Consider the following 24,787-nt stretch of genomic DNA (forward strand, 5'->3'; position numbering starts at 1 on the left):
ATTTATGTTTTCTCAGTGGAGTCATGCTACATGTGTCATCCTTATTCTATGATGTTATTTTATAAAAGTAAAAATCTAAATAAACATCAGCTATATTGACGAAGTAAAAAATAAGCCATACAGGGTGAAGCAAGACTAAAGTGTTGACAAGGAAGAAACAAGCAAATTGAACTTTAGTGGCTACAGGTATGTATGTATGTGTGTGCACGTGTGCATTCGCATGTGTGTGTGTGTGTGTGTGTGTACATGTGTGTTTCTTTACACATTTGCGAGTTCAGTTTAGGCAGTACAGTGTATGCATGCTAATAAAATATTTGTTAGTATCTGTGTTTAATTTTAAAAAAATAGTAGATAAATTATCCTTCACTGTGCTAGATGGCTCTACATTCAACAGTTACTTTATGCTTTACCCCCTGAGTTGAGTCTGTCAAGAATGCCATAGTTTACTTCAATGAAATAGAAACCAGCTCTGTAAAATATCTTAACTTTGAGCTTGGGTGAACCAGGGCACAGGAAGATAATAGCTTTTGTTCTCATCCAGTCCATTCCTGTTCTTCTCCTTGTCCTGACTGCTCCCAGTGGAACAGAACCAGGTCAAATGTAAGCAGCAGAGGTGCAGACTTGGAAAGCAGTGCCTGCCTTCATTATTCAGACTAGTCATATTCTATCCAGAAACACAGGGACAAGGAATGGGGCTTAGGAACTACATGGAGAGTACATAAAAGTTTTAACTTTAAGTACATCAAATTCTTTAAAGTGGACTACAAATGGAACTGTTGGTGAGGAATCATTGTATCACCATCTACCAAACAGTATAAAATAAACACATGTTGACTTTGGACTCAACTAACAATATAAATAAAGATGGCCCAAAGCTGTTAAAAGTACCTTAAGAATTTCTGTTATTAAAGTCTTAAGCTATGAAAATATGCACGTGAAGTTTTAAAGATAGGTTCTTTTATACTGTATTCTGTTATAAAAAATAGTGTCTGTGTAGGTTATGTTTTTTTTTTTTTTGCTGGCTGAATAAATTGATCCTGTGCACATCTACTTGAAATAGCTGATGATGTCTTTGAGACCTGTCACTCTCCTCTTTACTCATGGCACATAACATCACATTTATTCTTCAGATAGTTGTGCAGCGTTTCACACTGCAAGGTCGGGGCTGTCCAAGAGTTGCCATGGTTTGCTTGTCTGTCATACCCTTAAGGAAATTTAATTATATATAGTCAGTGATGGGTAAAAATTACCTTTGAAGGGATAGAACAAAATGTCTTTAATAACGTGATTTTAAAAGCATAGTACCAGATAGAGACATCAATAAACTGATTTAGATAGATAAAAAGAATTCATCTTAAAAGAAAAGAAAGAATTTGAACAACTTGCATCAATCTATGATAGTTCTTGTAGTGAATCCACTAATGTGATAAATCTTTACATACCTTTTTAAAGATAAGATAAGTAATCACTAGGACAAGTGGAAGCAATAACGTTTTTGTGTATCTCAGTGGAGTCTGAAATAGAGCAAACAATTCAAGATGTTTAATTACAAAATTTTACATGGAAGCAGTAAATATCTTTTTAACTAAGTATCACAATAATTTTTGATAAAGATTAAATTTCCTTGTTTTTAGAAAGATGTGTGTTTATCAATTCCACAGTCAAATATATGAATGAAATTATTACAGTGGGGATAAAAAGCACCCAACAAAGACAGCAGACTAGGAGCTGTCTCTGTACCCTGGTTATGGGGTTGGTTTTAAAAATAAGAGGCTCTATTTTAAAGGCAGAGAGGAACTTCTGAAATTCAAAAAAGGTGGTAAAGACCAGCTGAGAAGTGTGGAGGAGGAGATTTTTAATATATGTAGTAGTTTAAATAATGCCCCTATAGGCTCACAGATTTGCACACACACACACACACACACACACTTGAACACAAATGTTGAATCTAAAAAGTACTTGACACAAAATTCCAGGAAATCCAGGACATTATGAAAAGACTAAACCTAACAATAATAAAAATAGAAAAAGAATAATCCCAGATCAAAAACACAGAAAATATAGGAAAATATAGGAGGAAATTTTCCTAACCTAAAGAAGGACATGCCTACAAAGGTAAAAGAAGCTTAGAGAACACTAAATAGATGGCACCTGAAAAGAAAGACTCCCCCACAAACACACACAGTAATTAAAACACTAAATAAAAAGAAGAAGGAAAAAATACTAAAAGCTTCAAGAGAAAAGACTAAATACCATCAAAAGGCAGACATACCAGAATTATGCCAACAGAGACTCTAAAAACCAGACAGGCATGGGCAGATGTCTTGTAGTCTCTTAAGAGACCACAGATGCCACAGATACCAGCCCAGACTACTATAGCCAGCAAACCTCCAATTGCCACAGATGGAACAAACAAGATATTACATGACAAAATCAAATTTAAACAATAGCTATCCACAAACCCAGCCCTCTAAGAGCACTAGAAGGAAAACTCCAACCTAAAGAGGTAAATTATACCCACAAAAACACAGGCAATAAATAATCTCACACCAGCAAAACCAAAGAATGACAACAAACACACACACACAATACCACCACCACAACTGACAACAAAATAACAGGAATTAACAATCATTGGTCATTAACATCTCTCAATATCAATGGATTCAATTACTCAATAAAAAAGACACAGACTAACAGAACGAATACAAAAACACAATCAATCATTCTGCTGAATGCAAGAAACACACCTCAACATCAAAGATAATAGACATTACTTCAGAGTAAAGGGTTAGAAAAGAGATTTTCAAGCAATTGGACCCAAGAAGCAAGCTGGTGTAGCTATTCTAATATCTAACAAAATGAACTTCAAACTGAAATTAATCAAAAAAGATGGGGAAGTACATTCTATACTCACCAAACCCCCAAAAAAAAAAAATCCACCAAGATGACATTTCAATTTTTAACAGCTATACTCCAAACACAAGAGCACACAGCTTTACTAAAACTTAAATCACACATCGAACTTCACATACTCATAAAGAACTCCAATACCTGACTCTCACTAGTTGACAGATCATCCAGATATAAACTAAATAAAAAAATAATGTTACTTATGGACATTAACATAACTCAAATGGACCTACCAGATATCTACAGAACACTTTACCTACACATAAAAGAATATATGTTTTTCTCAGTACTTCATAGAACATTCTCAAAAATTGATCACACACTCAGTCACAAAGCAAGTCTCAACACATATAAGAAAATTGAAATAGCTACTTGTATCTTATCAGACTACTATGGATTAAAGCTGGACTTCAACAATAACAGAAACAACAGAAAGCCTACAAACTTCTGGAGACTGAACAACTCCTGCCTGAATGATCTCAAGGCAGAAGAGAGAAATTGAAGACTTGCTAGAATTCAATAAAAATGAATGCATAACATACTCAAACTTATGAACACAATGAAAGCAGTGCTAAGATGGCAGACAGTTCATAGTACTAAGAGCTTTCATAAAGAAATTGGAGAGCCCTCATACTAACAACTTAACAGCTCATCTGAAAGCTCTAGAACAAAAAAGTGGCAAAGATACCCAAGAGGAGTAAACATCAGGAAATGACCAGATTGAGGGCTGACATCAATAAAGTAGAAATAAAGAGAACAATACAATGAATCAATGAAACAAAATTGGTTCACATTCATTGAGGTGGCTGGATACAAAATTAACTCAAGAAAAAATCAGTGGCCCTCCTATATACAAATGACAAAGAAGCTGAGAGAGAAATCAAGGAGAAAACATCCTTCACAATAGCCACAAACAATATACAATACCTTGGGGGTAATTCTAATCAAATAAGTGAAAGTGTTGTATGACAATAATTTCAAGTCTTTGAAGAAAGAAATTGAAAAAGATATAAGGAGATTGAATGATCTAGGAAATACATATAGTTATGGGGGAATCAGAGCTTGAACCAGCCATCTTCTGTAACCAAGCAAGGCTTCAACTGGAGGAACTGAGACACTAACCAAGCTACAAAACCTTCTACCAACAGTTTGTCCTGTGTGCAGTGTTCTAGGACTGAAGCCTAGCAGGACAGTCATCAAAGAGATGAGTGGGACTTCGCCCAGCATCTGATGAGAACAGATGTAGAGTACATTTCATCCCTGGAATGAAGCCTACTTGATTGTGGTGAATGATGGTTTTGATGTGTTCTTGGATTCCGTTTGTGAGAATTTCATTGAGTATTTTTGCATTATATTCATAAGTGAAATTGGTCTGAAATTTTTTTGTGGGGGTGTTGTGTGGTTTAGGTATCAGAGTAATTGTGGCTTCATAAAATGAATTAGGTAGTATTCCTTCTGTTTCTATTTTGTGGAATAGATTGAGGAATATTGGCATTATGTCTTCTTAGAAGGTCTGGTAGAACTCATACTAAAGTCATCTGGCCCTGAGCTTTTTTGGGTTGAGAAGTTTTTAATGACTTCTATTTCCTTAGGGGATATGGGCCTGTTTAGATATGATCATATCCTTAGATCCTGAAAAAGTATTTGACAAAATGCAACACCACTTCATGTTAAAAGTATTCGATAGATCAGGAATTCAAGCCCCATACATAAATAATAAAAGCAATTTACAATAAAGCAACAACCAATATCAAATTAAATGGAGAGATACTTGAAGCAATCTCACTAAAAGTCAAGAATGTCCACTCTCCCCATATCTAGTCAATGTACTACTCAAAGTTCTAACTAGAGCAATAAAACAACAAAAGGAGATTGAGGGGATACAAATTGACAAAGAAAAAGTCAAGTTATCACTATTTGCAGATGATAAGATAGCATACATAAGCAACCCCAAAATTTCTACCAAAGAACTTCAACAGCTGATGGACAACTTCAGCAAAGTCATTGGATATAAAATTAACTCAAATAAATCAGTAGCCTTCCTTTATACAAATGCTAAATGGGCTGAGAAAGAGATTGGGGGAAAATCCTTCACAATAGTCACAAATAATAAAAAGTATCTTAGGGTAATATAAAATAACTTGGGGTAACACAAGTGAAAGATCTGCATGACAATAACTTCAAGATTCTCAAAAAGGAAATCGAAAATCTCAGAAAATGGAGAGATCTCCCATGCTCGTGGATTGACAGAATTAAAAGTAAAAATGGCCATCTACAGTCTACAGATTTAACACAATTCTCATCAAAAGCCCAACACAATTTTTCAAAGACATGAAAAGAGTAATTCTCAAATTCATCTGGAAAAGCAAAAATTCCAGAATAGCAAAAACAATTCTTAACAATAAAAGAACTTCTGGGGGGAATAACTATCCCTGACCTCAAGCTGTACTGCAGAGCAGTAGTGATAAAACTGTATGGGAGACCTAGCTGGTCTGCTCCTGTGAAGACATCATATCCTGAACCATCTTTAGAGCAGTGGTGGAACTACTACACTCAGAGCATCAGAGAATCCCCTACACTCAGAGCTGCAGGATTTCAGGATCCCAGAGGCAGCCTGAGACCCAGGAGCTTTTCCACCAAGGATCTCAGGATCACAGGATCACAGAGAAAGCTGGACTCTGAGGAGTTCTGACACAAGCAAGGTAAGTGGAAAGACAGGCTCCAGTCAGAGACAGTGAGTGCAGGTAGTACTAGAGATAACCAGATGTCACAGGCAATCAAAAGAACATAAGCAACAGAAACCAGTTACCTGGCATCATCAGAACCCAGTTCTCCTACCATAGCAAATCCTGGATGCCCCATCACACCAGATAATTTAATCACTACTCATGATGATGATAGAAGACTTTAAGAAGGACATAAAACTCCCTTAAAGAAATGCAGAACACAGATAAACAGGTAGAAGCCCTTAAAGAGGAAACACAAAAATCCCTTAAAGAATTGCAAGAAAACACAACCAAACAGGTGAAGGAATTAAACAAAAACCATCCAGGATCTTAAAATGGAAGTAGAAACAATAAAGAAATTTCAAAGGGAGACTACTCTGGAGATAGAAAACCTAGGAAAGAAATCAGGAGTCATAAATACAAGAATCACCAACACAATACAAGAGATAGAAGAGGAAATCTCAAATGCAGAAGATACCATGGAAAACATTGACACAACTGTCAAAGAAAATGCAAAACGCTCCTAACCCAAAACATCCAGGAAATCCTGGACACAATGAGAAGACCAAACCTAAGGATAATAGGTATAGATGAGAGTGAAGATTCCCAACTTAAAGGGCCAGTAAATATCTTCAACAAAATTATAGAGGAAAACTTCCCTAACCTAAAGAACAAGATGCCCATGGAAAACAAGAAGCCTATAGAACTCCAAATAGACGAGACCAGAAAAGAAATTCCTCCCATCACATAATAATCAAAGCACCAAATGCACAAAACAAAGAAAGAATATTGAATGCAGTAAGGGAAAAAGGCCAAGTAACATATAAAGGCAGACCTATCAGAATTATGCCAGACTTCTCAGCACAGACTATAAAAGCCAAAAGATCCTGGACTGATATCATACAGACCCTAAGACAATACAAATGCCAGCCCAGACTACTAAACTCAGCAAAACTTTCAGTCACTATAGATGGAGAAAACAAGATATTCCATGACAAAACCAAATTTACACAATATCTTCCCACAAATCCAGCTCTACAAAGGATAATAGATGGAAAACTACAACACAAGGAGGGAAACTACAAGCTAGAAATAGCAAGAAAGTAATCTTACAACAAACACAAAAGAAGATAGCTACACAAACATAATTCCACCTCTAATAACAAAAATAACACTAAGCAACAATCACTTTTCCTTAATATCACTTAACATCAATGGACTCAATTCCCCAATAAAAAGACACAGACTATCAGACTGGATATGTAAACAGAACCTAGAATTTTGCTGCATACAGGAAACACACCTCAGCAACAAAGACACTACCTCAGAGTAAAAGGCTGGAAAACAATTTTCCAAGCAAATGGTCCCAAGAAACAAGCTTGAGTAGCCTTTCTAATATCCAATAAAATAGACTTTCAACCAAAAGCTATCAAAAAAGATAAGGAAGGACACTTCATACTTATTAAAGAAAAAATCTACCAAGATGAACTCTCAATTCTATGCTCCAAATACGAGGGCACTCACATTCATAAAAGAACCTTTACTAAATCTCAAAGCACACATGCACCCCATACAATAATCGTGGAGGACTTCAATACCCCACTCTCAGCAATGAACAGATCATGGAAACAGAAACTAAACAGACACAGTGAAACTAACAGAAGTTATGAATCAAATGGGTTTAACAGATATCTGTAGAATATTTCATTCTAAAAAAATGAATATATCTTTTTCTCAGCACCTCATGGTACCTTCTCCAAAATAGACCATATAGTTGGTCACAAAACAGGCCTCAACAGATACAAAGACATTGAAAAATCCCTTGTATCGCATCAGATCACTACGGACTAAGGCTGGTCTTCAATAATAACAAAAACAATGGAAAGCCCACATTCACATGGAAACTGAACAATACTCTACTCAATGATGACTAGGTCAAGGAAGAAATAAAGAAAAAAATTAAAGGTTTTTTAGAATTTAATGAAAATGAAGGCTCTTCATACCAAAACTTATGGGACACAATGAACCTTGACCTCATGAAGGCTGGACACCCCAGGGGGTGGGAATTTTGAGGGTGGGGAGGTGGGAGTGGGGGGGTAGATAGAGGTTACATCCACAGAGAAGGAGGAGGAGGGGTGAGGGGATAGGGGGTTCCTGGGTGGGTGGGGATGGGGTAAGGGGACAACATATGAAATGTAAATAAAACATCCAATAAAAATTTTTTTTAAAAATGACATTAAAGCAAAAAGGAGGAGGGGGATGTGATAGGAGGTTTCTGGGGGGGGGGGGAAATGGGGAAAGGGGATAACATCTGAAATGTAAATAAATAAAATATCCAATAAAAAATAGAAACAAAAAGAAAGCAGTGCTAAGGGGAAAACTCATAGCTCTAAATGTCTACAAAAAAGAAACTGGAGAGAGAATACTTAGCAACTTGACAGCACACCTGAAAGCTCTAGAACAAAAAGAAGCAACTACACTCAAGAGGAGTAGAGGGCAGGAAATAATCCAACTCAGGGCTGAAATTAAACAAGTAGAAACAAAAGGAACTATACAAAGTATCAACAAAACCAGGAGCAGGTTCTTTGAGAAAATCAACAAGATAGATAAACCCTTAGTCAGACTAACTAGAGGGAAGGAACAGAAACAGTATCCAAATTGATAAAATTGAAAAGGGTGACGTAACAACAGAAACTGAGGGAAATTCAAAAAATCATGGATCCTACTATAAAAGCCTATACCCTGGATGAAATGGACAATTTTCTAGACAGATACCAGGTACCAAAGTTAAATCAGTAGCAGATAAACTATCTAAATTGCCTAAAGAAATAGCAGCAGTCATTAAAAGTCTCCTACCAAAAACAGCCCAGGACCAGATGATTTTAGTGCAAAATTCTATCAGACCTAGACCTAATACCAATTCTCTTCAACCTATTTCACAAAATAGAAACAGAAGGAATACTAACCAATTTGTTCTATGAAGCCGCAATTATGCTCATACCTAAACCACACAAAGACCCATCAATGAAAGAGAACTTCAGACCAATCTCCCTAATGAATCAATGCAAAAATACTCAATAAAATTCTCACAAACTGAATCCAAGAACACATCAAAACAGTCATCCATCATGATCAAGTAGGCTTTATCCCACCAATGCATGGATGGTTCAATATTCAGAAATCCATCAAATGTAATCCACTATATAAACAAACTCAAAGAAGAAAACCACATGATCATCTCACTAGATGCTGAGAAAGGATTTGACAAAATTCAGCATCCCTTCATGGTAAAAGTCTTGGAAAGGTCAGGAATTCAAGGCCCATACCTAAACATAGTAAAAGCAATATACGGCAAGCCAGTAGCCAACATCAAACTAAATAGAAACTTGAAGCAAACCCACTAAAATCAAGGACTAGACAAAGCTGCCCACTCTCTCCCTACCTATTCAATATAGTACTGGAAGTCCTAGCCAGAGCAATTAGATAACAAAAAGAAGTCAACGGGATACAAATAGGAAAGGAAGAAGTCAAAATCTCACTATTAGCAGATGACACGAAAGTATACTTAAGTGATCCCAAAACTTCCACCAGAGAACTCCTAAATCTGATAAACAACTTCAGCAAAGTGGCTGGTTATAAAATCAACTCAAACAAATCAGTAGCCTTCTTCTACTCAAAAGATAAACAGGCTGGGAAAGAAATTATGGAAATGACACCCTTTACAATAGTCACAAATAATACAAAATACCTTGGTGTCACACTAATCAAGCCAGTGAAAAATCTGTATGACAAGAAATTTAAGACTCTGAAGAATGAAACTGAAGATCTCAGAAGATGGAAAGATCCCCCATGCTCATGGATTGGCAGGATTAATATAGTAAAAATGGTCATTTTGACAAAAGCAATCTACAGATTCAATACAATCTCCATTAAAATCCCAACTCAATTCTTCAGAGTTAGAAAGAGAAATTCTCAAATTCATTTGGAATAACAAAAAATCCAGGATAGGGAAAACTATTCTCAGTAAAAAAGAAGTTCTGGGGGAATCACCAACCCTAACTTCAAGCTGTACTACAGAGCAATAGTGATAAAAAAAAAAACTGCATGGTATTGGTACAGAGACAGGCAGGAAGATCAATGGAATAGAATTCAAGACACAGAAATGAACCTACACACCTATGGTCACTTGATTTTTGACAAGGGAGCCAAACTGTCCAGTGGGAAAAGGATAGCATTTTCAACAAATGGTTCTGGTTCAACTGGAGGACAACATGTAGAAGAATGCAAATCAATCCATTCTTATGCCCTTGTACAAAGCTCAAGTCCAAGTGGATAAAGGACCTTCACATAAATCCAGATACACTGAAACTAATAGAAGGAAATGTGGTGAAGAACCTTGAATACTTGGGCACAGGGGGAAAGTTCCTGAACAGAACACTAATGGCTTATGCTCTAAGATCAAGAATTGACTAATAGTATCTCATAAAATTGCAAAGCTTTTGTAAGGCAAAGGACACTGTCAATAGGACAAAACAGCAACCAACAAATTGGGGAAAGATCTTCACCAACCCCACATCCAATAGAGGCTAATATCCAATATATACAAAGAACTCAAGAAATTAGACTCCTGACAATCAAATAACCCTACTAAAAATGGGGTACAGAGCTAAACAAACAATTCTCAACTGAGGAAACTTGAATGGCCGAGAAGCACCTAAAGAAATGTTCAACATCCTTAGTCATCAGGGAAATGCAAATCAAAACAACCCCGAGATTCCACCTCACATCAAGCAGAATAGCTAAGATCAAAAACTCAGGTGATAGTAGATACTGGCAAGGATGTGGAGAAAAAGGAACACTCCTCCATTGATGGTGGAATTGCAAGGTAGTGCATCCACTCTAGAAATTAGTCTGGCAGTTCCTCAGAAAATTGGACATAGCATTACCTGAGGATCCAGCTATACCACTCCTGGACATATACCCAAAAGATTCTCCAACATATAACAAGAACATATACTCTACCATGTTCATAAACACCTTATTTATGATATCCAGAAGCTGGAAAGAACCCAGATGTCCTCCAACAGAGGAATGGATACAGAAAATGTGGTATATTTATTCAACTGAGTATTTCTCAGCTATTAAAAACAATGAATTTAAGAAATTCTTAGGTAATTGGATGGAACTAGAAAATATCAACCTGAGTGAGGTAACTCAATAACAAAAGAACACATATGGTATTCACTCACTGATAATTGGGTATTAGTCCAGAAGCTCACAATACCCAAGATGCAACTCACTGACCACATGAAGCTCATGTAGAAGGAAGACCAAAGTGTGGTTGCTTTGGTCCTTCTTAGATGGAATAACAGAATACTCATGGAAGCAAACATGGAGACAAAGTGTGGGACAGAAACTGAAGGAGGGGCAGTCTGGAGACCATTCCATTCCACCTGGGTATCCATCCCATGTGCTGTCACCAAAGACAGATGCTGATGTGGATGTCAAGAAGTGCATGCTGACAGGAGCTTGATATAGCTGTCTCCTTAGAGGTCTGCCAGTGACTGACATATACAGAGGAGGATGCTCACAGCTAACCATTGACTTGATCGTGGGGTTCCCAATGGAGGAGGAGTTAGAGAGAAGACTGAAGTAGCTGAAAGGGTTCGCGGCCCCATGGAGAGAGCAACAATACCAACAATACCAGAGCTCTCAGGGTCTAAACCACCAGCCTGGGAACACATAGGGGAAAACTCATGGCTCCAGCTGCATATGTAGGGAGGACGGACTTGTCGGGCATAGGTGGAAGAGGAGATCCTTGGTCCCATGAAGGCTGGACACCCATTGTGGGGGAATTCGATGGTGGGGAGGTAGGAGTGGGGGGGGGTGGGGGCACATCCTCACAGAAGCAGGAAGAGGGGGGATGGGATGGGGGTTCCTGGGTGGGAGGTAAATGGGGTAAGGGATAACATTTGAAGTGTAAATAAAATATCCAATTTAAAAAGAACTGCATGAGATTGGTAGAGAGACAGACACATTCATTGATCAGTGGAATCAAATTAAACACTGAGAAATAAAACCACACACTTAATCTTTGACAAAGTAGCCAAAAATATACAATGGAAAAAAAAGAAAGCATCTTCAACAAATGGTTCTTGTCTAACTGACAGTCTGTATGTAGAAAAATCAAAATAGATCCATATTTGTCACTTTGCGCAAAGCTCAAGTCCAAGTGGATTAAGGGTCTCAACATAAAACCAGATACACTGAATCTAATAGAAGGGAAAGTGAGAAAGAGCCTTGAACTCATTGGCACAGAGAGGAAAGTTCCTAAACAAGACTCCAATGGCTCACACTCAAAGATCAAGTATTGATAAATGGGACCACATGAAACTGGAAAGTTTCTGTAAAGCAAAGGACATAGCCAATAGGTCATAGCCTACAGATTGAGAAAAATATTCACTAACCCCACATCTGATGGTGGGCTAATATCCAAAATATATAAAGAATTCAAGAAGCTAAACACCAAGAAACAAAACAATCAAAAAATGGGGTATAGAACTAAACAGAGAATCCACAACAGAGGAATCTCAAATGGCTGAGAAGCACATAAAGAAATGTTCAAAGTCCTTAGTCATCAGGGAAATGCAAATCAATGACCCTGAGATTCCACCTTATACCAATCAGAATGGCTAAGATCAAAACTCAGGTGACAGTGAAAGACTCCCTCAAGGGAGACCCTGAAGGGACAAGGACCCAAAAATACTCCAGAGACTGTCTTGCTGCAATCACATGAATCAGGTTTTTATTATCAGGCCTCCGGGCCAATACGTGCCTCACTCAGGAGGTAGAGGAATCGACCCCGAGACCTAAAAGCTTAGGGTTAATATAGGCAAAGGCCAGGGGGAGGAAGGGGGTTGTGGCGCAGTCACACACAATTGGTTGTTTCAAATATCTGTAATGTGTGTAAGCAGATCCAGGGCAGAGGTTTGACTAATCTCACGGGAACAGTCTCTAGTCCCTGTGGCCTTGGGACCCAGTGTGAATGTTTATCTGAGCCAACAGACCATCTGGCTGAATTTAATTTGAAAGTCCTTGGGACCTTTGTTTCTCCAGCTCTGCATCTTTTATGACCGCCTTGGGTTAGCAAGTTAGCTGACCTGTATTTTTAATTACTTGTATTAGTAAATTAAGGCTTCCCTGCTATACTATTGATTTTAAACTAACTTAAAATTCCTTTTTCAACAGCAGATGCTGGTGAAGATTTGGAGAAAGGGGAACTCTCCTCCATTGTTAGTGGGATTGCAAGCTTGTACAACCACTCTGGAAATCAATTTGGAGGTTCCTCAGAACATTGGAAATAGATCTACCTGAAGACCCAGCAATATCACTCTTGCACATATACCCAAAAGATGTCTCATCACGCCATAGGGACACATGTTCCACTATATTCATAGTGGCCTTATTTGTGATAAACAGAGCTGGGACCAACCCAGATGTCCCACAACAGAAGAATAGAAACAGAAAATGGGGTTTATTTTCAGAATGGAATACTACTCAGTTATTAAGAACAAGGACATTCTGAATTTTACAGCCAAATGGATGGAACTAGAAAATATCATCCTGAGTGAGGTAATTCAGACCCCAAAGGACATACATGGTATACTCTCACTAATAAGTGGATATTAGACAAAAAAGTACAGAATACCAAGGATATAATCCACAGAACTCAAGAAGGATAAGAAGCCAAAGGACACAAGTGAGAATGCCTCTTGGGAGGGAGAAGAAAGCAATCACAGGAAGAGGTAGGAAGGGACCTGGATGGGAAAGGAGACAGGAAGGGGAAGAGAGGAACATGATCATGTATTGAAGGGGAAAACAGGATTGAAGCCCTGAAGGCCAGCAGAAAGCAAGGAAACAAGTAATTCCGGAAGGTAGGAGGCAAGGGGACACTCTAGAATATACCAGAGTCCTGGGTGGTAAGAGACTCTCAAGTCTCAAAGGAAGGGACCTTAGAAGAAATGCCCTACAGTGGGCATAGGGAACTTGTAGAGTCCAGCTCCAGTAGAAAGACAGGGCTTCAAGTGGAGGGATAGGGTTGCCATCCCACAGTCAAAATCTCTGACCCAGAATTGTTCCTGCCTGAAAGAACTGCAGGGAGAAAAATGGAGAACAGAGTAAGGAAAAGAAGGTCCCTTGACAGACCCAAATTGGGATCCAGCTCAGGAGGAGGGCCCAAGGCCTAACGCTATTACTAATGCTATGGTGTGCTTACAAACACGGATCTATCATTACTGCCCCCTGAAAGACACAACAAACAGCTAAAAGAGTCAGATGCAGATATTTACACTCAACCAACGGACTGAGGCTTGGAACCCCTGTGGTTGAATTAGGGAAAAGCTGGAAGAAGTTCAGGAGGAGGGCTACCCTACAGGAAGACCAGCAGTCTCAACTATCCTGGACTTCTGGGATCTCTCAGACACTGAGCCACCAACCTAATAAGAGGTCCCAAACACATATACAGCAAAGGACTGCCAGGTCTGGACTCAATCAGAGAAGAGGCACCTAACCATCGAGAGAATTGGAGCCTCAGGGAGTGGGGAGACCTGGTGGAGATTGGGGTGGGGGGTGAAGTATGGGAAAAAGAACAGTTGGAGGGGTGGACCAGAAGGGGGATAAAATCTGGACTATAAAAAAGGTTAAAGAAGGTCTGGGTCCGAGCATAGAGCAGGTCACAGGTGGCAGCTCTGTACCCAATCCCAGAAAACCAAGAGAGAGGGACTCCCAGGAGCTTTAACTCAGGCAGCATCCCAGGTAAGGAAAAAGCAGCACTTGCCCCAAACAGGGAGCAACCGGGACCCACTGGGACCCAGGAATTCACTCCAGGCCCAGAGCGCAGGTTCCTTCCAGTCTGAGCCTGAGCACTTGGCAGATCCCAGGAGTCAGCTCTGCACTCAATCTCACAGAACCTAGAGGAAGCGGGGCTCTCAGGAGCTCTAACCCAAGCAGTATCTTAGGCTAGGAGGTGGCAATATTTGCCCCCAAACAAGGAGCAACCGGGACACACTGGGACCCAGGAATCCACTCCTCACCGGGAGCCCGGGCCCCTTCCAGTTTCCACCTGAGCAAGGAGCAGATCTTGGGCCTCAGCTCTAACCCCAGCAGCAAAACCCATCCCAAACAGTTCTGACACAACCTAGATAATAGGAAAGACAGGCTCCAGTCAGAGACAACACAGATAGCACAAAGGTGATCCAGATGGCGAAAGGCAAGTGCAAGAACACAAGCACCAGCAACCCAAGGTACTTGCCATCGTCAGAACCTAGTTCTCCCACATTAGAAAGTCCTGAACTCCCCATATCACCAGGAAAGCAAGAACCAGATCTAAAATCACTTCTAATGATGATGATAGAAGACTATAAGAAGGAAATAAATAACACTATCAAAAAACTTGAGGAGAACACAGGTAAACAGGATGAAGTCCTTAAAGAAACACAAACATCCTTTAAAGAATTACAAGAAAACACAAACAAACAGATGAAGGAATTGAACAAAACCATCCAGGACATAAAAATGGAAGTAGAAACAATAAAGAAATCACAAATGGAGACATCTCTGGAGATAGAAAACCTAAGAAAAAAATCAGGAGTCATAGACACAAGCATCACCAACAGAATACAAAAGATAGAAGAAAGAATCTCAGGTGCAGAAGATACCTTAGAAAATATTGACACAACTGTCAAAGAAATCGCAAAATGCAAAAAGTTCTTAACACAAAACATCCAGGAAATCCAGGACACAATGAGAAGACCAAACCTAAGGATAATAGGTATAGATGAGAGTGAAGATTCACAACTTAAAGGGCGAGTAAATATCTTCAACAAAATTATTGAGGAAAACTTCCCTAATCTAAGGAATGAGATGCCCATAATCACACAAGAAGCCTACAGAATGCCAAACAGACTAGATCAAAAAAGAAATACCTACCGTCATATAATAATCAAGACACAAAATGCACAAAACAAAGAAAGAATTTTAAAAGCAGTAAGGGAAAAAGGCCAAGTAACATATAAAGGCAAATCTATCAGAATTTCACCTGACTTCTCACCGGATACTATAAAAGCCAGAAGATCCTGGACGAATATCATACAGACCCTAAGAGAACATAAATGCCAGCCCAGGCTACTTTACCCAGCAAAACTCTCAATTACCATAGACGGAGAAACCAAGATATTCCATGAAAAAAATGAATTTACACAGTACCTTCCCACAAATCCAGCACTACAAAGGATAATAGCAGGAAAGCTCCAATACAAGGAGGGCAATCATACCCTAGAAAGAGCAAGAAAATAATCCTTTTCCATCAAACCCAAAAGAAGATAACCACACAAACGATGTCTCCACTATTAGCAAAAATGACAGGAAGCAAAAACACCCTCTCCTTAATATCTCTTAACATCAATGGACTCAATTCCCCAATAAAAAGGCATAGGCTAATGGACTGGATACACAAACAGGACCCAGCGTTTTGCTGCTTACAGGAAACCCACCTCAGCGACAAAGACAGACACTACCTTAGAGTAAAAGGTTGGAAAACAATTTTTCAAGCAAATGGCCCTAAGAAACAAGCGGGAGTAGCCATTCTAATATCGAATAAAATCAACTTTCAACTTAAAGCTATCAAAAAGGATAAGGAAGGACATTTCATACTTGTCAAAGGAAAAGTCAACCAACATGAACTCTCAATTCTGTATATCTATGCACCAAATACAAGAGCACCCACTTTCATAAAAGAAACCTTACTAAAGCTCAAAGCACACATTTTACCTCACACAATAATAGTGGGAGACTTCAACACCCCACTCTCAGCAATGGATAGATCATGGAAACAGAAACTAAATAGAGATACAGTGAAACTAACAGAAGTTATGAACCAAATGGACTTAACAGATATCTATAGAACATTTCACCCTAAAGTGAAAGAATATACCTTTTTCTCAGCACCTCATGGTACCTTCTCCAAAATAGACCATATAATTGGGCACAAGACAGGCCTCAACAGATATAAAAAAAAAATTGAAATAATCCCCTACATCCTATCAGATCACCATGGTCTAAGGCTGGTCTTCAAAAATGACAAAGACAATGGAAAGCCCACATTCACATAGAAACTGACCAACACCCTACTCCTTGATAATCTGGTCAGGGAAGAAATAAAGAAAAAAATTAAAAACTTTTTAGAATTTAATGAAAATGATGACACATCACACCAAAATCTATGGGATACAATGAAACCAGTGCTAAGAGGAAAATTCATAGCTCTAAGTGCCTACAAAAAGAAACTGGAGGGAGCATACACTAGCAGCTTAACAACACACCTGAAAGACCTAGAACAAAAAGAAGCTTATACACCCAAGAGGAGTAGATGGCAGGAAATAATCAAACTCAGGGCTGAAATCAACCAAATAGAAACAAAAAGAACTATCCAAAGAATCAATAAAACCAGGAGCTGGTTCGTTGAGAAAATCAACAAGATAGATAAACCCTTAGCTGGACTAATCAGAGGGCAGAGAGACAGTATCCAAATTAATAAAATCAGAACTGAAAAGGGTGACATAACAACAGAAACCGAGGAAATTAAAGAAACATCAGACCCTACTACAAAAGCCTGCACTCAACAAAATTGGAAAATTCGGATGAAATGGACAATTTTCTAGACAAATACCAGTTTCCAATGTTAAATCAGGACCAGGTAAGCCATCTAAACAGTCCCATAACCCCAAAAGAAATAGAAGCAGTCATTAAAAGTCTCCCCACAAAGAAAAGTCTGGGACCAGACGGTTTTAGTGGAGAATTCTATCAGACCTTCAAGGAAGACCTTATTCCAATTCTCTTCAAAGTATTCCACAAAATAGAAACAGAAGGTACACTACCCAATTCATTCTATGAAGCCACAACTACGCTCATACCTAAACCACACAAAAACTCAACAAAGAAAGAGAACTTCAGACCAATCTCCCTTATGAACATTGATGCAAAATTACTCAATAAAATTCTAGCAAACCAAATCTAAGAACACATCAAAACAATTATCCATCACAATCAAGTAGGCTTTATCCCAGGAATGCAGTGTTGGTTCAATATACGGAAATCCATCAATGTAATCCATTATATAAATAAACTCAAAGGAAAAAACCACATGATCATATCACTAGATGCTGAGAAAGCATTTGACAAAATTCAACACCCCTTTATGATAAAAGTCTTGGAAAGATCAGGAATTCAAGGTCCATACCTAAACATAGTAAAAGAAATATACAGCAAACCAGTAGCCAGAATCAAACTAAATGGAGAGAAACTTGAAGCAATCCCACTAAAATCAGGGACTAGGCAAGGCTGCCCACTCTCCCTCTACTTATTTAATATAGTATTGGAAGTCCTAGCCAGAGCAATTAGGCAACACAAGGAGGTCAAAGGGATACAAATTGGAAAGGAAGAAGTCAAAATCTCACTATTTGCAGATGACTTGATAGTATACTTAAGTGATCCCAAAACTTCCACCAGAGAACTCCTAAACCTGATAAACAACTTTAGCAAAGTGGCTAGATATAAAATTAACTCAAGAAAATCAGTAGCCTTCTTCTACTCAAAAGATAAACTGGCTGAGAAAGAAATTATGGAAATGACACCCTTCACAATAGTCACAGATAATATAAAATACCTGGGTGTGAACCTAACCAAGCAAGTAAAAGACCTGTATGACAAGAGCTTCATGCCCCTGAAGAAAGAAATCGAAGCAGATCTCAGAAGATGGAAAGATCTCTCATGCTCATGGATTGGAAGAATTAATATAGTAAAAATGGCTATTTTGCCAAAAGCCATCTACAGATTTAATGCAATCCCCATCAAAATTCCCACTCAATTCTTCACAGAGATAGAAAGAGCAATCTTCAAATTCATTTGGAATAACAAAAAACCCAGGATTGTGAAAACTACTCTCAGCAATAAAAGAACTTCTGGGGGAATCACTATCCCTGACTTCAAGCTGTACTACAAAGCAATAGTGGTAAAAACTGTGTGGTATTGCAACAGAGACAAGTGAGATGATCAATGGAATAGAAGACCCAGAAATGAACCCCCATAACTATGGTCACTTGATCTTTGACAAAGGAGCTAAAACCATCGAGTGGAAAAAAGACAACATTTTCAACAAATGGTGCTGATCCAACTGGAGGTCAGCTTGTAGAAAAATGCAAATTGATCCATACTTATCTCCTTGTACAAAGCTCAATTCCAAGTAGATCAAGGACCTCCACCTAAAACCAGCCACACTGAAACTAATAGAAGAGAAACTGGGGAAAAGCCTGGAACATATAGGCACAGGAGAAAAGTTCCTGAACAGAACACCAATAGCCTGTGCTCTAAGACCAAGAATTGACAAATGGGACCTCATAAAACTGCAAAGCTTCTGTAAAGCAAAGGACACAGTCAATAGGAAAAAGTGGCAACCAACAGATTGGGAAATGATCTTCACCAACCCTACTTCTGATAAAAGAACCCTATTTTAAAAATGGAGCACAGAGCTGAACAAAGAATTCTCAACTGAGGAAGCTCGAATGGTTGAGAAGCACCTAAAGAAGTCTTCAGCATCCCTAGTCATCAGGGAAATGCAAATGAAAACAACACTGAGATTCCACCTCACACCAGTCAGAATGGCTAAGATCAAAAACACAGATGACAGCACATGTTGGCGAGGATGTGGAGAAAGAGGAACACTCCTCCACTGTTGGTGGGATTGTAAACTGGTAAAACCAGTATGGAAAGCAGTCTGGCGGTATCTCAGAAAATTGAACATAGTGTTACCTGAGGACCCAGCTATACCACTCCTGGGCATATACCCAAAAGACGTTTCAACATACAACAGGGACACATGCTCCACCATGTTCATAGCAGCCTTATTTATAATAGCCAGAAGTTGGAAAGAACCCAGATGCCCTTCAACAGAAGAATGGATGCAGAAAATGTGGTACATTTATACAATGGAGTACTACTCAGCTATTAAAAACAATGAGTTCATGAAATTCTTAGGCAAATGGATGGAGCTGGAAAATATCATCTTGAGTGAGGTGACCCAATCTCAAAAGAACATACATGGTATGCACTCACTGATAAGTGGATATTAGCCCAAAAGCTCACAATTTCTAAGAAACAACGTATAGACCACATAAAACTCACATAGAAAAAGGAAGACCAAAGTGTGGATGCTTTGGTCCTTTCTAGAAGGAGTATCAAAAGTTTCAACCAGAGCTCCCAAAGTCTAAACCGCCAGCCAGAGAGCACAAAGGGAGGGACTCATGCACCTGTATAGGGAATTGAGGGTGACCTTGTTAGACTTCAGTGAAAGTGGAGGGCCATGGTCCCCGAAAGTTTGGATCCCCTACTGTGTGGGAATTCGAGAGCAGGGAGATGGGACTGGGAGGATGTTTGGAGCACACCCTCATAAAAATTAGGAGGAGGGGGTATGGGATAAGGGGTTTTGGGGGAGAATGGGAGAGGAGATAACATTGAAAGGTAAGTATGTATAATATCCAATTAAAAAACACACAGATAAAGGGTCTAAAAAAAAAGAGAGAGAGAGAGGGAGAGAATTTACTTATTTTAAATTATTTTCAAAGTTTCTAGGAATTGCTAATAGGCTAAGATCCTATTTTAAGCTCTCCACAAAAGAATTTAAGTCTCTGTTCAATATTCTCAAGAGAGATGTAAATCCTAATTTTCCTCAACAATTAATTGACAAAAGAGAGGTAATCTCATAAAAAGTAGAAGAAGCTATTACTAATCGATATATTATATAGTCTGATTAGTTGTCAGTGGTGCTATAACAGTCCTTTGACAAAAGATTATTAATATAGATTTATATATCCTTAAATAGGGTCTTCATGACTCTCTGAGTGTGCAAGGAGCGACTGTTGGTACTTCTGCCCTAATTTTACAAGAACTCTGAAAAATTGGCTCTAAAAACAAAAGAGGGGGAATGGTACCCCCTCAGAAGGAGTCCTCCTGAAATACTCTCCATCATGCCTTGTTCACTTTTATCTCTCTAAAGCTGAAAGCTCATGGCAAATCTGCTGCTGACTGCCTCTGGCACCACCGAGACCAACAAAACTTTGCCACAGATATGGGGAAGGACCCTCTTACCCTTAAAGGGAATGGCCCAGATCCAGTTCCCTTATGGGGCCGAGGATTGATATCCCTGTCTGATACCACAGAAGGCACAGCTAACCGGCTACCAAAAAGATTAATGAAAAAAATAGATACCCCCACAAAGCCAGGCCCAACCATAAATAAGATGAATAATAATTTACATCCAGGGAAGAGAAATCTCTCTGAGAATTCCCTTCTTTTTCCTTTCCAGGTAAAAATGAATCACCCGTGATGTCTGCTGTTAGAAGTTCTAATCCAGATGCTGGCCTCCGAACTTATACTACTCAGACCTTTGAAGGGCCACTGACAAGAACATCAAACAGCTAGAGATTGACATCACTATTCTGATGAAATCCCTCGTTTCGCTGTCTGAAGAGACCTCCTAAAATCGCAAAGATCCTTATTGGACTTGATTTACTCTATTATAATAGAAAAGGCTGTGTACAGCTCTTGACTGTGTACAGCCCTTAAAGAAGAAGGTGCCTTTACACAGACAAGACAAGGAGGGTTAAAGAGAGCATGAAATAGGTCAGTGAAGGCCCTAAGAAAAATCAGAAAGAGAAAGAGACAGATGAATGCTGGTACAAGAATTGATTTGCAGCCTCTCCAAGGTTGTCAACCCTATTTCCTTCCATCTTGGGACCATTATTTGGGTTCTTTTTGCTTATTTTCTGCTGGTCCCTGGCCCTCAAATAGGTGGACTAACTCTGTGATACTACAGACAAATAATTTGGTAGCAAAACCTATTCAGATACATTATCATAAGTTAGCTATGGAGGACCACGAGATTCAAGATGAGGTTGTTACTTTATACAGGGTGTTCCCAAAACCCATCTCCACCCAACCTAAAAGGGGGGACTTCTGCCCCTAGACCAAGCAGAGAGGGGCCACCCAGAACCCACTCTGACAGGCGATCTGAATTCTTGCTTAGGCTGCGAGGCTAAGCACTGCAAGGGAATATAAATAAAAGATAAAAGTATCTCTCTGGGTTCCCTGAGGGACAAGCCTGACTGCATAGGGGTTGATGTCAAAAGTATCCCCTCTCCAGGAAAAAGACATCGGGATGGGTATGGCCCTCATGCCTCACTGGACAACCACAGGAGGACTGGAGCCATTACAAGGTCCCCTTCAATTGCTGGAAGTCAGGCCTCTATCCCCACCTTCGCAAGTTTAGAATTGCCATAGCTCTTCTATACTTAGAGAAGGGAGGAGATGTCAGGGGCAGCCCTGCTTACACACTGAAGGCCTAAAATCAGCCATAGGCCTAAAATCAGCAATAGGCCTGATATACATGTATACTAACACCAAGTCTTGGGTCTCAGTGGAAAAGCATTGAAACAGAAGGCTATAAGCTAATGTAAACAGGCAGCTTTTGTGGAAATTTACAAGGCTGAGTAGTCATGGACCTTGTAAATAGGTAGCCTTGGCAGACAATACCAACTTAGATAAGGACAATCGAGTCATAGGCAGAGTCATAGTGACTTGTCCCCTGAACCTTCACCCAGCCGATACCCGGTTCTGAAGATATCTGAATTCCCCCTGAACACCCACACTCCAGTGTCATTCCCTTCCCCACATCCTGCCTTTCTGTGTTTATAACCCCTGTGTGAATGAATTATGATTAGAGAAAAAATAATTATTAAAAAATGGTTAAAGAATAAATTTATAAAAAGAAAAGAAAGAAAAGAAAGAGAAAAGAAACAAGTCTTTTTTTCTCTCTCTGAAGTCCTACTTTAAACTGCCTAAGAGATAATTTATTGTCAATAACAGTTTCTGATTTAAGGAATAAGAGATAATAAAATATCATTATTATGTTAACTTAGAGTTCTTAGGTATTAGGTAAAGACAGATCCAAACAATATTTTTATAGTCTAAGAAGAAAAATTAAGCCACACATTGAGGAAGAATACTTTAAGCTTTAAGGACACATAAGAGTCAATATGCCTAATTATTTCATATGTAAATGAAACAATTATGTTATATGGTTATTGTTCTCTTAGTCCATTATCCTTCAGCAAGGCAATGCTTTAAAGGCTCTTAGATTGAGCCTTTTTAAAAGGTGACCGGCCTGCCATTCTATAACTTAAAACAAGTTGTATTTGTTTACAAAGATTTCCTAGAAGTTTGCCTTTTTAGACAATAACTTTCTCTTTTTTTAAAAAAAAAAAAAGAAATTTAATTCCACTTTCCTAACTGGAATCCCAGTGGCCTAGATTAGTCAAAGCAAATTGTTTGTAAAAGCAGTGATGACTTCAATCAAGACTCTTTCTCAGTTCACTGATTTAACTATCATCCATAGTTCTTTTAGATGCAGGCTACTAGGCATCAGTTTTATAGATAAAAGTGATGATAAACACCATATGGTTAGCAAACGCTACAGGAAAATAGAATAATTTGTGTGTTCCCATGTATAAATTTTGTTTTGTTTCAAACTAAGTGGAGATGTTTCAAACTAAGTGGAAAGCTAGCATACCAAAAAATCATTGTATGTGTGCAGAGAATGAAAAAAAAAATAAACATTCTTACCGCTTGTTCCATGAAGTCAAATTCTGGAGCACAGGTGTATATTAAGGTATCAAAATCTGTGTGCCTTAGGATTCTAGCTGCTATAAGGTCACTCAGGCGAATCTGGAAGAAAATAAGGCAAAATGAATAAAAGTTAAACAAATGGTATAGCCATTGATAGGTAAATGATATTGCCCAAGTGTACCAATGTCTACAGTGTGACATCAAAAAGTGTTGATGAGCCTCAGAATCAAAAAGTCACAGAGATGCGTGTATTATGGTTGAGTTCTCAAGACTACTGAAGATAGAATTTCTATCAAGTGTGCCGGTTAGTTTTTGTCTAGTTGACATAAACTAGAGTCTTTTGGAAATAAAGAACCACAAGAAATTGACTCTGTCAGATTGTCCTGTGGGCATGTCTGCGGTACATTTTCAAAATCAGTTATAGATATCAAGGGTCCACTGAACTGGGGGTAGTGAAAATATTAGGAAATTGGATTGTATAAGGAAACAAGATGAGCAAGCAATAGATCATAAACTAGTAAGGAATGTTTGTCCATGGTCCTGGCTTCAGTTCCTACCTCCAGGTTCCTTAGTGAGCTTCTGCCCCATTTTTCTCTGTGATGAACTGTAACATGGATCTGTAAACTAGATGAATTCTTTTCTCCCTGAAGTTGTTTTGGTCAAGGTTTTATAAAAGCAACAGAGAACAATGGCATGAATGCCATTAGAATAAACAACCACTTTCTATTTGGACTGAAGTCTCACTCCATAAGGTGTCATCCATACCTACCCTACCCTCCCCCATTTGTGATACCATTATCAAACCAAGAACTTGTGGCTAGAAAAGTCATAGACACTAGAGGGGACCCTAACACCAAATGGACACAGAATTAAACCATCTCCTTATGGCTTATGGTTATACTCATATATCAATACATCTCTCAACTCTCAGCTGAGATACTTCTATGTGCAGTATATAGTGTTAACACAGCAACCCACAACTGGCCAAGGGGCAGAGAATAAAAGACTACAGAATACTCAGCCATCCAAAGGCTGAGGGATCATTGTGGAAGGTGATGCAAGGTGTGATAGCCAGAAGCATCTAGACACTGCAGGGAAGCTGAATCTATAGACCTACAGCAGCTCTGACTGCATGCACAGACATTTTGCAAGCCCAAGTCAAACAGAATCCCAGCATGCACAAGGAATTGTTCCACAATCTGACCCCTAGCCATGGAGTGACTAGAAACTGTTAGCTGCTGGGAGAGGGAGACAGAGATTTCTCTAAGATGGTAGCCCTTAGAAATTTGACCAAGCTCCAGTGGAAGACCACACATCCAAGAATAACTGGACAGCATAAACAGGTCTTGAAGAGTTTAAAAATAGCTGACAAAAAATTCAGTAGGTGGAGAAGGGGAGTGGGTCAGGGAAGAGTT

At 38.9% G+C, this 24,787-nt stretch overlaps 1 protein-coding gene across 1 annotated transcript in view; it reads right to left on the reverse strand.

Moving 5' to 3' along the window:
* The window catches only part of Dpy19l2 (dpy-19 like 2), a 100,447-nt gene that overhangs the window by 23,167 nt on the left and 52,493 nt on the right, over window positions 1–24,787 (reverse strand). The window contains exons 14-15 of the mRNA XM_028763923.1: window positions 23,370–23,471; window positions 1,443–1,514 (exon numbers count right to left, since the gene is read on the reverse strand). Coding sequence (XP_028619756.1) covers window positions 1,443–1,514; window positions 23,370–23,471 — 174 coding nt within the window. The remainder of the gene's footprint in view (window positions 1–1,442; window positions 1,515–23,369; window positions 23,472–24,787) is intronic.

The sequence above is a fragment of the Grammomys surdaster genome, unplaced genomic scaffold (genome assembly GCF_004785775.1).
Source record: "Grammomys surdaster isolate TR1022 unplaced genomic scaffold, NIH_TR_1.0 140, whole genome shotgun sequence".
NCBI lineage: Eukaryota > Metazoa > Chordata > Mammalia > Rodentia > Muridae > Grammomys > Grammomys surdaster.